Genomic DNA, 13,807 nt, shown 5'->3' with positions numbered 1-13,807 from the left:
GAAGTGCTAATACAGGGTGGTGAATGACGTTGAGGAAGTAATTAGGGTCGGATCTGTGGAATACACCTTGTAAAGCCTTCCACTGGCCTTTGAAAAGTGGGCAGTACAAAGTCAGAGATATGTCCCACTGTAGTAGGGCCACTTTTTGCCAGAAGAAAGGTACTTAGCATTGCTGAGGTCCCAGCACTAAAGGAATTTTACAAATCTATGGATTCCTTATATGAAGAAACATGGCCTGCCACACATTAAAAAAATTGGGGTGGGGGGAGACCATATGCCTGGGTGGCTCAGTCGGTTGAGTGTCTGACTTTGGCTCAGGTCATGATCTCACAGTTCGTGAGTTCGGGCCCCACGTTGGGCTCTGTGCTGACAGCTCAGAGACTGGAGACTGTTTCCGACTCTGTGTCTCCCTCTCTCTCTGCTCCTCCCTGTTCATGCTCTGTGTCTCTCTGTCTCCAAAAATAAATAAACATTAAAAAAACATTTTTTAATAAAAAAAAAACATTTTTTGGTAAAGTTACATAGAAGAAAGATACATGTTCTTGTCTCCATTTCATGCCTTCCTGGTCTGTCCTAGAGAAATGGATTCAATTTTGGCTTCAGTGGGAACCACAGTATGTCAATGTGTCTTCTCAGCCCCCTAGTCCATCTGTGAAAAAAGCTTTATGATTCTTCTTTATCTTACAGAAATGTTGGCACAACATCTCCTCAAATGTGCACTCGTGAGAACTCGAAGCACTGTGATCTCAAGGTCTCTTCTCTCTGGACCTCAGCTTCCATATCCATGAGATGCAGTGACCTCTAAGGTCCCTCCCTGCTCTAGCAGCATACTACTTAAAAATGAAATTCAATTAGTCCTAAAGTCCCAGTGTGTTTTCAGGCAGCAGATGTGTGACAAATCCTTTGTCGTGAACCTTTTCACATATTCAAGCCAAGGCAGGGAAGAGCTTGGACTTGACCTTCTGGGTTTCAGGATGTCATCAATAGCTTTCATATCTTCCAAGTTTATCAAAAGATATAATTTATATGAAAATACTGAACATAAAAGTCACAGATGATTTGCAATGTCTAATGATCTCTACAGTCTTCTAAGGTAAAGCGACAGGGTTGCAATAACCTTTGTTCAAGAAGAAAATGCTAAGCACTCAGAAAATTACAACTGTATCAAACTTAGGACACAGAAAGCAGCTTTAATTTGAACTCTCCCATCCAGAGCAGGACAGTCAAGTAAGAATTGTGGGAGTGTAATATCCCACAGCAAGCCCCAGCTTTGCCACGGTTGTTCTGATAGAGAAGGAACCTGGGAGAGCTTGCCAAGGCTGTAAGTCGTGAGACAGAACCGTACCTGTCAGCATGCCTTCATCTACCACACAGCTGCCATCAATCAGGATGGCATCGCATGGCATTTGCACTTTGTTTCCCGTCAAAATTAATAGATCTCCGGGTACCAGGAAGCGTGATTCCAGCTCTTGGACTCCAGCTGAAAGTGTGAGATGGCAGAGTCAAGTCAGATTTTTTTCTCACAACAATGTAGTCCAACATCTAGCTCAATTGGAAATCAATGAAAAAGCAACGTGGATGGAACTGGAGGGTATTTTGCTCAGTGAAATAAGTCAGGCAGAGAAAGACAGATATCATGTTTTCACTCATAGGTGGAATATGAGAAACTTAACAGAAGACCGTGGGGGAAGGGAAGGGGAAAAATAGTTTCAAACAGCGAGAGAGGCAAACCATAAGAGACTCTTAAATACAGAGAACAAACTGAGGGTTGATGGGGGGGGGGGTAGGGGAGAGGGGAAAGTGGGTGATAAGCATTGAGAAGGGCATTTGTTGGAATGGGCTGGGTGTTGTATGTAAGCAATGAATCGTGGGAATCTACTTCTGAAGCCAAGAGCACACTGTATACACTGTATGTTAGCTAACTTGAGAATACATTATATTTTTAAAAAAGGAAACTATTCCTCAATGTTGATTCAAAATCTGAGAACAATAAGAGAAAAAAGTAATAAATTGCATAAAATGAAAACAGAGAAAAAACCTAAAGACAAATTTAGAAAACGCATTTGAAATTTACAGGACATTACAAAAGATTAATATTCCTAATATATAAAGAATTCCTGAAAAAAGAGATGTACAGCAAATGACTATAGCAAAATTGCTAGAGATGTTAACAGTTCATACATGCACACACACACACACATACACATACACACACATACACACAGAGGCATACGCACAATGCAAATGGCATGCTAAACATTTGAAGAGATCTCATTCTTACTCATAATTTAAAAAATGAAAGTTCCTTCCCTCCTACCTACCTTCCTTCCTTTCCTCCCGTCTGCTTTCTTTTACTTTTTTCCTTCCTTACTCAATCCCAAAGCTAGAGGGGTTAAATAAGATAGGCATTCTTGCAGAAGGTTGGGTGGAGTGGGGTGTGGGGGCAGCCTGCTGCCAGTTTTGGAGCCTAAGCAGAATGGACAGGTGTTTACATGACCTGGTGCAGGGTGTCAGAGCCCAAGGAGGGAGAGAAGGGCCACATTGGTGACAGTGGCCTGGTGTGGGATGTTAGAATCCAAGAAGGGTGAAAAAGGGGTCTACATGGAAGTAGGGGAGGGCATCAGTAATGATGGATGTTGGGTTCCGCTCAGCAGGGATTGATAGAATAAGTAGATATAATGAGGCTAATAGGAGTCAGGTTTCTCATAAAGAAAGGAACTTACAAATATAGATGGAAATAAACCTAGAATAAACTCTTTGGTATTAGATTAGAATTAGAGACAACAATGGAAACTGACAGTTTTCAATAGATAAATAGGGAAATAATATAGATGTAAATGTATGTGTATGTAAGAACACGTATATATAAAATACGTTTGCTTATCTTTTGATATACATATATTCACTAATTCTGTTCTCTGAGAGGGCCTGGGAGCAGTGAAACCCCAATAATAATGTGCATATCTAGTGCCCAAATTTTGGTTTCTAAATTCTATTCCTCTCCCCAGAAAGAATCGTTGTTCCTTAAGGAAATGGCTGATTATGAGGCTGGGCCAAGAAAAGTATCATATAAGCTAGAACATTTTGTTGCTGAAGGAAATACGGAGAAAGAAAAAACATCACAACCAATTTAACAGGCTTTCACTGCCTAAATGTGTAACAATTTGAGCATCACAGTAAATAAAGATAAATGAACTATAACCCATCAAATAAAATAGGAATTCATGAGTCCATATGATATAAGCACATGGATGAATAAATGAGGAGAAAGATAGTTTTTTCCTACAGTAACATTACAATTACTGTAGGAGAAAAGATAAAATTAGAAAATCACCATTTGGCAACCATCAAAGTAATACTTTAGCCAAGAAATAGCAATGGATACTACAACTAGTGGGTAAATTTAATGAGGAGAGTTTATTTATATCGTCTCAAAGTATCTCTCAACAAAATATTTATTAATTACAAAGGGGAAAAGAGTAAATTTACAGTGGAGAAACCTGGCAGGTACTATTTAGCAAAGTAATCCAAATTAACATCACCAGTAATAGGACAAATTTAAATTACGCAGCACTTGAGAGGAAGCAACAAGGACATAGCATCACTTCTGTGATATCCAGCCAAAAATGCATAACCTGAATGTAACTATTAGGAAACATCAGACAAATCCAGATTGTGAGACTTTCTACAAAATAATCAGAGTGAAAGGAATCAAAGTCATGAAAATCAAGGGAAGACTGAAAACTAAAGAGATATGTTGAATACCATTGTGTGATCCCAAATCCTTTTCTATTAAGAACATTATTAACCACTGGGAAAATTCGAATAGGGTCTGAGCATCAGTTTCTATTAATATATCAATATTAACTTCCTGATATTAACGGCTACACTGTCATTTATGTAGGAGAACGTCCTTGTCTTTGAGAAACACACACTAAAATATGTAAGAGTCATGGAGCCTTAGTTTGGAAACATACTCTCAAATTGCTCAGAGAAAAAGTTATTTGAACTATTCTGGCAACTTTTCTGTAAGAGTCAAGTTATTCCCTTAAAAAAGAAAAAAATAAATATATACATATAACATTGACCATCTATCTAATTAGAAAAATCTAAAAGTTTGCCGGCATAGTCTGTTGACAAGGCCACGAAGACACAGGCACTCTCACAATTTCTGGTGCAAATGCAAGTTGGTACCATCTCCATGGAAAGAAATTTAGCAATATGTACCTAGCAAAAGTACATACACACATCCATCCTTTAACTCAGCAATTTTACTTCTCGAAATCAATGCCAAAGATAAACTGGTGGCAATATGAAAAGACATATGCACAAACAAGCCTTTTTACTTCAGCACTGTCTGTAATAGTAAACACTAAAAAACAATAAAAAACATACTTCAATAGAGAATTGGTTGAATAAACAATGGCTCCGCCATACACAAGAGTACTTACTATACAGCTGAAATCACATGCGAAAACTATTTCTATATCCCATTATGAAAGACTCTCTATGAAACACAGTTAAGTATATAAATACACCTGAAACTAATATAGCATTCTATGTCAACTATACTTCAATTAAAATAAAGCATGTAAAACATACACACCAGGAAATATAAGTTAAATGTGTATGGTATATCCCTGTCATCTAAACAGCAGTATAAATATATATAATCTTCTGTATACATGCGATACAGATATGGATATCATATACAATTTTTGTATCCGTTAAATGTACGAATAAATCAAAAGCAAACAAAAATGATTCTTGTAGAGATTACACAAGGTAGATAAAGAAGGATAGGAGCCTGACTCTCCCAAATGTCTTGTCTTATGGATTTAAGACCTTTAAGATCTTTTGAACCATGCAGATAGTTTATGTAATCATAATACACATTTTATCTAATTTATCATTTATACATTATATATATAATTTATTAAATTTATACATTTATATTTTATACAATATATATTTGTGTATAATATCTACATAAAGGAATACAAAAAACAAATTTGAAAAGCTAACACTAAAAACCTAAGGCAAAATGAATGGGATGACCCTATCAAATTGTTGACATAAACAGAGAAGAATCATTTTGAGTAACTCTGAAACATAATTTTTTTTAAAAAATGTATAATTTGTACCATTTGAAATGGCATATCATAAGTGGGAGAAAAGAAGAATTCCAACAAAACATGAAATTGTTTTTAGGAATTACATTCCTGCAGGGTGTCTTGGTTTGCTATTCTAAGATTAGTGTGTATGAGGAACAGAGCAAATGAGTAATTTGTTGCTATCATTGAGAATCACGACACTTGAGATAATGGAGAGACAATCAACAATCAACAATCAACAAAGTAAAAAGCCCATAGCTCTAAACTTGAATTAGAAAGGCCAGTACGAACTCATAACGTATTGTATCTTTAAGAAATTATTTCCTGGGTGCCTGGGTGGCTCCGTCAGTTAAGTGCTGACTTCGGTCCAGGCCATGTTCTCGCGGTTCGTGAGTTCGAGTCCTGCGTTGGGCTCTGTGCTGACAGCTCAGAGCCTGGAGCCTGTTTCGGATTCCGTGTCTCCTTCTCTCTCTGCCCCTCCCCTGCTCACACTCTGTTTCTCTCTTTCTCAAACATAAATAAACATTTAAAAAAAGAAATAAATTATTTCCTACCTCTGTCTCCTAAAAAGGCCTAGCAACAGTGACTAACACGTAGAAACGAGCACTTCCAGTGCGCTGTTTGAGGTCTCTAACTACCATACTAAGAGCTCTTTGGAAAAATGGATGTGTCCAGGTTTAGAGCAGAACTGTTCCAGATGAACTTGGAATATCATACCATATCAAAAAGCAATAAAATTTTCAAAGACTGCTGAAGTCATGGCAAAAGAATTCAGAAGCCAACCTGAGGAGGCACTCAACGGCCAAAGATGAGACAATTTGAGCACAGTAAGAATAAAAATTGCCATGGAGAGAAATGTACCAACAACGTTTAACATTATACATCCATATTGACTCTAAAAAAAAAATCCTTTGGATAATGCTAGAGGATCAACCCATTATTTTGAAAGCTGGTACATAAAAAGAATAATCAAATATTAATCTTTTATTTCTTAAACAAACTGAATCTCAGGGTAATGAAATAGTTGAGGAGGGTTTTTCTTTACTGAAATATTCCACTTAGTATGTGAAGATGGTATGATACAAGTAGAAATTTGAAACTCCTAATGAAATAGTAAATCTAGGTCATAAACATTTGTTTGCTAATGTCACAAAAAGAAGATAATCAGATAGTATGCACCTCCCATTTTAGAAGTTCACAATATCAGAGTGACTGGGTCGCTCAGTTGGTGAACGTCTGACTCTTGATTTCAGCTCAGGATGATCTCACCATCCTGAGATTGAGCCCCACATCTGCCCTGACAGTGTGGAGCCTTCTTGAGATTCTCTCTCTCTCTCTCTCTCTCTGCCTCTCCCCTGCTCATGAGTTCTCTCTCTCCTTCGTTCTCAAAGTAAATAAACTTTAAAAAAAGAAGTTCACTATGTCAACTATGAAGTATTCTTGCCAAAAACTGAAGCCTTGGATCTAACTACCAATTTACAGGAATTGCAAGCAATAGAAAATCAAGTTAAATAATTTTATGAATATGCAATCAACATAACCCAAACTGTAGAACCCACAGGATGAACCACTTCCTTTCTTCAACAGCAACAAAAAAATTTGCAAGGAAAATGTAAGATATGGAGGAGGGAATGTGTAGAGTTAAAATAAACTTGAGACTTGGGGCCCCTGGGTGGTGTAGTCGGTTAAGCATCTGACTCTGGATTTGGGCTCAGGTCATGATCTCACAGTTTGTGAGAGTCGGCTCCATGCTGAAAGTGTGGAGCCTGCTGGGAATTGTCTCTCTCTCTCTCTCTCTCCAATGTTCTATCTCTCTAAAAGTAAGCATTTAAAAATTATTATAAAAAATAAACTAGAGGAGACTTATCAATCAATTGCAGTATGTGGACTTTATTTAGATCCTGATTTGAAGATGTATATACATGTATAAACACACACTGGTGACTCAACTAAGAAAATTTGAATACTTCTATATAATTGGTTTTTTAAATTATGGAGCTATTTTATTTTTTTAGGTAAAGAAATTTAAAAGGAATTGTTATATTTTGCATATATACTGAATTTTTTTCAAATGAAATCACATGATATCTGGAATAGCAACAAAATAAATCTAGAGTGAAGGAGGCAGTAAGACAGTTGGAAAAAAAAAGATTCAATGAGCTGATAATCATTGACTTTGAGTGAAAACCACATGGGTGTCATTATTGTATTCTCTCCATTATTGTCTGTATGCGAAATGTTTCATCATAAAAAATTAAGCAAGAAAATGACCAGGTTATTTTTAAAAGGTCAAGATTCACTTCCAGCCAAGAAGTAGTAAAAAAGAACAGATTTATCTTCCCACCAGAAACAACCAAACCCATACAAAATATGTGAAACAATGGTTTTCACTGAACATAAGCAACAAAAGAAAACAAGTGAAGGTGCCTTGCAATTGCTTAGCTTATTGCCTTTAGAGACTTCCCAGGCCACTGTGCAGGGAAGGGGAACCCAGACAAAATCCAGAGGTCTCTATGAGTTCAGAATACAGACCCAAGAATGCTTAGAGATGAATCATCACATGCATTTGAGGAAACTACTGGCAAACGAACAATTGAACATTTACATTTAAAAATACCATTCACAAGACCATCAAAATCATGAAATATTTAGGAATGAATCTTAGAATGTGTAAGGCCCACACACCAAAAACTGTGAAATATTGCTGAGAGAAAGAAGACCAAATTAACCAAAATGAAATAAATGGAGAGACACACTATGTCCATAGGTCAGAAGACTCAAATTTATTAATATGTCAACTTCCCACAAATTGATCTACAGATTTCACACAATCCTAATCAAAATCTCATCATGGTTTTTTGTTGTTGTTGTTAGAAATTTACAGGATGATTCTAACAGTCCTATGAAAATGCAAAGGGCCCGATATCACCAAAGCAACTCTGAAAAAGAGAACAAAGTTGGATGACTACATTATGCTATTTTAAGACTAATTATAAAGCCACCTTGTGGCTTTGGTATAAAGACAGACAGATCAGTAGAATAGAATAGGGAGTCTAGAAACAGATCCACCTGTATATGAACAACCGATTTTTTACCAAGATGCAAAGGCAACTGAGTGAAGAAAGGACAGTCTTTTCAACAAATGATATTGGAACATTTGAATGTCTATTTGCAAAAAAAAAAAAAAATGAACTTCAATCTTTAAAAAAAATTCAAAATACAATATAGATCTAAATAAGAAACCTAAAACTATGAACATTCTAGAATCCAATGTAGTTTTTGTTTGTTTGTTTGTTTCTATTAATCTCTGAGGGAGACTAAAAACCAGAGCCTTTACCTGTCTATCATGAATTTAACGTTATCTGATATGACTGGCCGTTATAAATTATGAGTTTCCAACAAGATTCAATTATCAAGTAGAAGAGTTATAAACAAAATAAGACTCAATCAGATTTTTAAAATCCAAGTGAATTTTAAGAACATTTTTTTCATCTCCCAACATGTCTTCCCAATTTTGTCATTCTGTTGTCTGTTCCTCATTGTACATCAAAGACCTCAGATGAAGTTTTTTTGTGATCATTAACAGACAAGAAAGAATCCCAAATATTTCATGGTTTTAGATCCTGGCTTAAAAGGGTCCCAGAATGACCGTGAAGAAGAAAAGCTTCACAGCAGGCAGAACTTTACTTGTTACATTAATTTTCCTATTGTGCCTGAAAGGAGAAATAACTAGAAGACCAGATCGATACTAATTTACAGTAGGAAGCAAAGGATTGTCCTGAAAGATTGAAAGTATATTTGCCCATTAGAAGCCTCATTAATGATGTCTAGTCTGGAGGAGGCCTTTTACACCTGGAGAAAAACAGAAACAAAAACAATACACTCATGGTTATCAGCTAGCCACCAAGGACTTCACCGGTAGTCTCACGAAAGGAATATAGTGGCAGTGTTGCTGATTATTTATGAGTTCAAAGACGTGTTCTTCCACTCACCAAGCTAACTTGGTTATAAACCCTGCCAAGCACCCAATTTTCCAGGAGCAACCCCAAACTCTTAGCCACCGTAAGTAAATAAAGCTAAGCAAACAGCCTGGTTTTTGCTACCAATTGTTAAAACAAAAACACGGCACTTAATTTAATCTGAATGTGGCTTTTTTCTCTCTCATGAAGGACATTCCCCTTTTGGAAAGAACCCCATCACTTGGAGGTCTGAGAGGAAGGGTGACAGGGAGCATCACCCTGCATTCTATGTAACATTATGATCCTGGGACCCAAATCGTTTCTGGTTGGGCTACAAATTTTATAGATTTTTGTTGCTTGTCTGTGTGATAGAAAAGTATGCATTGTAGTTGTTAATTATAGCCCTCTCTCCTCCTGAGAACCAGGTGTGTTCCAACCTAAGGGTTGGATAAAGAAAGACTAGAATTTTGCCACCAGGTTATATTCATAATTACTATCCCATTTTGAAAACTATGGATTATTTCTTGATGAAATGAGTTATTCAGACTATTCAGTCCTTTAGGAAAGTGTCCTACTTGTACTCCCCAACTTCATATGCAACAAAGTTGTTAAATATCGTTAAATCTGTTCAATCTACCCTAACCTTTAACAAATTTCCCAAATGTGGAGGATTTCCAAGGAAGCTACCAGCTTGTAACCCTTCATTTTGCAAAGGATGTCTCATGTTGGGATGAGCACTGGGTGTTGTATGGAAGCAAATTGGACAATAAATTATATTTATTTAACCTATAAATATTATAGGTTATATAAAATACACCTAAATAAAGCTTTTAAAATTGAAAAAAGAAAATAACCATTATTTCCCATTGTATGGTTATAAAAATACATTTTCAAATAAAAAAATACCTCACATCAATTTATTGAGTAAGTATTCATTAAGAACTTTGGTATTAAGCACTTATTTACATTAGGACACCACAGAAAAGCTTGATAACCTTGGATTAGACAAAGATTTCTTAGATCTGACACAAAAAGCATTATCCACAAGAGGAAAATTTGATAAACTGGATGTTAACAAAAGTAGAAATATCCACCCTTTGGGAGACACTGTAAAGAGAATGGAAAGCGAAGTCCCAGAGTGAGAAAAAGATATTTGCAAGGCATCTTTGTGACAAAAGATTTGTATTCAGAATACAGAAAGAAATCTCAAAAGTCAATTAGTAAAAGTGAATCTAGCAGCACAAAAATTTTAACTTCACCAAACAAAATATATATGTAGAAAATAAGCACTTGAAAAAGTGGTCAGTGCCATGAGTCATTGAGGAAATGCAAATTAAGATTACAATGAGATATTATTACACACCTGTTAAAAATGGCTGAAATTAAAAAGACTGAGCATACCAAGTGCAGATAAGAGTATAGGGCAACTGCAGTTCTCATACACTGCTGTTAAGAATGTAAAATGGTACAAACTCTTTCTAAAACAATTTCGCAGTGTCTTAAAAGTTAAACACTTACCTGCCATATGACCTAGCCATTTCGCACTTTTGTAGTTTCTTCTTCTTCTTCTTCTTCTTCTTCTTCTTCTTCTTTTAAATGTTTATTTATTTTGAGAGACAGAGAGGAAGCAGGAGAGGGGCAGACAGAGAGGGAGACACAGAATCCGAAGCAGGCTCCAGGCTCTGAGCGGTCAGCACAGAGCCTGACGTGGGGCTCGAACTCACAAACCGTGAGATCATGACCTGAGCCAAAGTTGGTCACTTCACGGACTGAGCCACCCAGATGCCCCACAGTTATGTATTTTCCCATAAGAAATGAAAGTGGATGTCCATGCAAAAACTTGTACACAAATTTTCACAGAGGCATTATTTATAATAGCCCAATACTAGAAACAACCCAAATTTCCATCAGTAGGTGAATGGGTGTGTACAAACTAGTCTATCCATACACTGGGACTCTACTCAGAAATAGAAAGGAATAAACTATTGATATACTTAATAAAATAGATGCATTGTAAAATAATTATGAACTTTGATTCCAGTAAAATTAACCCAAAATATCTTATAAAAGACAAAAAATGCCCACTGTACAATGCCATTTATATAAAATTCTAAACATGCAAGGCAGTTGCTTGAGGATGGGGATGGGTAGGGAGAGGTTACAGACAGAAGGAACTTTTGGGGGCAATGGACAGTCATTATCTTTATTGTGGTAATAGTTTCATAGATAGTTACAAGGATGTACATAAGTCAAAATCTATCAAATTGTATACTTTATATATGTTCAGCTTATTGTATGTCAATTTTACCTCAGTAAAGTTCTTTTTAAGGTGAAAACATCTCAAGTCCTTCATTCCTTTAAGTAAGTGCACCAGAAACACACACACACACATATGAAGAGGAAAGTAGTAGCAAAAACCCAGAATACAAGTTTAAATCCCGTTTTGATTCCTTATGAACAACACACAGATCTAAAATAATGAGACTTACCTCTTCTCCCACATACGGAGACTGTAATGCTATTATGTGACTCAACTAGGTGGTGGAGCTTTACAGATTGCTGAAAAAGAAGAAAGGAAAATGGGAAAAAAGGCTTTTCTACTTGAGGAGAAGTCCCAGGTATTAATTCAGTAAAGTGCTAGTCTCTTTAAAGATAGAGCACTGACTTGTTCCCAACTGAATGCACTGGCTAAAAATGAAAGACCAAGCAGCCTATTAGTTACCTGAAAAGTCATCCAACTTGCTGTGCTGTTCACCAGCAGTAAGAAGTATGTGTTCTTTGATAGAAAGAAATTTCCCAGCATGCTCTGTTCACTCAAAGTAGTTTTTGATGAGCATAAATTTGTATTTAGTTCTTTCAGCAGAGAACATCAAGAACTTGAGTCATTCAAGATAAATGTTCATACCTAAATAGCTTTGAGAACTAAGCAATATCTCAGTTTTGAGTTATTCCACATCAGAGTTCTTAATCTGTAACTTTATAAGGAGTTTTAGTGGTGCCTACTATTCCTCATAGTATACATTGTTTTCATAGATGAAATACACAGGACGTTGAGAGTGAATCAATAAGAGGATAAAAAAGAAATATACAATAAAATTACATTTGATTTCACATTTTTAAAGAAAGTGTTGTGTAAAAGAGGGGTTCCTGGGTGGCTCAGTCGGTTAAGTGGCCGACTTGTCATGATCTCAAAGATCGTGGATTCAATACCCGCGTCAGGCTCTGTGCTGACAGCTCAAAGCCTGGAGCCTGCTTCGGATTCTGTCTCCCTTTCTCTCTGACCCCCTCCCCCCCGACTCATGCTCTGCCTCTGTCTCTGTCTCTGTTTCTCTCTCTCAAAAATGAATAAACATTTTTTAAAAAGAAAGAAACTGTTGTGTAAAAGAACTATCTGGTTCTAGGGGTTAAAACTCCTAATCATCTAGTGTATTCATGTTTTTCTTCTGATTTTGCCTTTTATGACACCCCCTGTACCTCCTAGCATAAATCATTTATAAATCTGATCAATATGTCATAAGAACAATTAATAGAGTAACATATATGAAAGACAGTGTTTTGTATTAATTTATCTTTTTATTCATTTTTTCATTCACTCAGCATTTATTACACAAACTCCATGTGACAGAGACTATGCTAAGAGGTGGGGATAGAATGTTAAAAAAAAGAAAAGAAAAAGAAAACAAAGATGAAGTTTTTACTAGCAAGGAATTTACAACCCACTGGGAGAAATATATTTAATCAAATAGTCTCAAACTTAAATGTATTATTATAGTCCATAATTTAAAAAAAAATTATGCTTTTGGAGCATATACAGCCCATAGAAGCAATAACAGAAAACTCTAAGTGCCTTTGAATCAAATCGGTTGTTGAATCTATGAGTCTCAAACTCAAAAGAAATGTTTGCGTTGGAAATATATACAAAGTTGAAAGTCATTTTAGAACTCATTGGTATATACAGCTATCAGAACAGTGAAGAATCTCTCAATATACACACATGAAAAGGCCATGAAGACATACTATTATGAATAATAATAAAGCAAGGTAGGAGATTACATAATGATGCTACCTTTTACGTAAGAAAGAAGGAAAAACAAGGTTCATATATTTGCATTTGCTTGACTTGTCTAAAAATTTCTTCTGAAGAAAACACAAGAAATAAATGTGGTTGCACAAGTGGAGGGGAAGAGAAAGACAGAATACACATTGTATATGCTGTAGAGTATACATTGTATACTTTGCATATGGTTTTTCTTTTGAGACACTGCCTTCCCCACAAAAGTCCACTAGTGGAGGATGAACTATAAAAAAGATTGAAAAAGAGCAACTAGAGAGGATGGACAGTGTGTTGTCTCTGAAGTCGAAAGCAAAGAGCGCTTCAAAAAGAAGCAACGGAGCAGTTAACTATCAAATGAAACTGAGAAATATAATAAAAGCTGCAGCGTGAAAAAAAAGTGTCCGCGGTAGGAGGGGGGACCATGAAATCAACAAAAAAAAGTGAAAAGTCCAATAAAAATTAATGAAGTACACGAATACAGTTCACGGTGCAAGAACTGCAAACAGCTTAAGACATGAGCAAGTACTCAACTTGTAATAGAAAACATGCTGTTGAAGTTATGCAATTCTATTGTCACTTATATTGGCAAAGATAAGGGAAACCAACACTCCTTTACTGTTGGGAGGAGTGTAAATTAGTATTACTTGTTTAAGATGCCTTTTGAGGATGCCTATGAAAAC

The 13,807-nt window shown here is 36.1% G+C and overlaps 1 protein-coding gene across 1 annotated transcript in view; it reads right to left on the bottom strand.

Moving 5' to 3' along the window:
- ATP13A4 (ATPase 13A4) overlaps window positions 1-13,807 on the bottom strand; it is a 196,563-nt gene that overhangs the window by 51,778 nt on the left and 130,978 nt on the right. Inside the window, exons 24-26 of the mRNA XM_053221900.1 lie at window positions 11,796-11,926; window positions 11,563-11,632; window positions 1,346-1,480 (exon numbers count right to left, since the gene is read on the bottom strand). Of these exons, the coding sequence (XP_053077875.1) occupies window positions 1,346-1,480; window positions 11,563-11,632; window positions 11,796-11,926 (336 nt within the window). The remainder of the gene's footprint in view (window positions 1-1,345; window positions 1,481-11,562; window positions 11,633-11,795; window positions 11,927-13,807) is intronic.

This window comes from Acinonyx jubatus, chromosome C2 (genome assembly GCF_027475565.1).
Source record: "Acinonyx jubatus isolate Ajub_Pintada_27869175 chromosome C2, VMU_Ajub_asm_v1.0, whole genome shotgun sequence".
Classification (NCBI taxonomy): Eukaryota; Metazoa; Chordata; class Mammalia; order Carnivora; family Felidae; genus Acinonyx; species Acinonyx jubatus.
The sequence above is the reverse complement of the archived record's forward strand: the minus strand, read 5'-3'. Positions and strand labels throughout refer to the sequence as shown.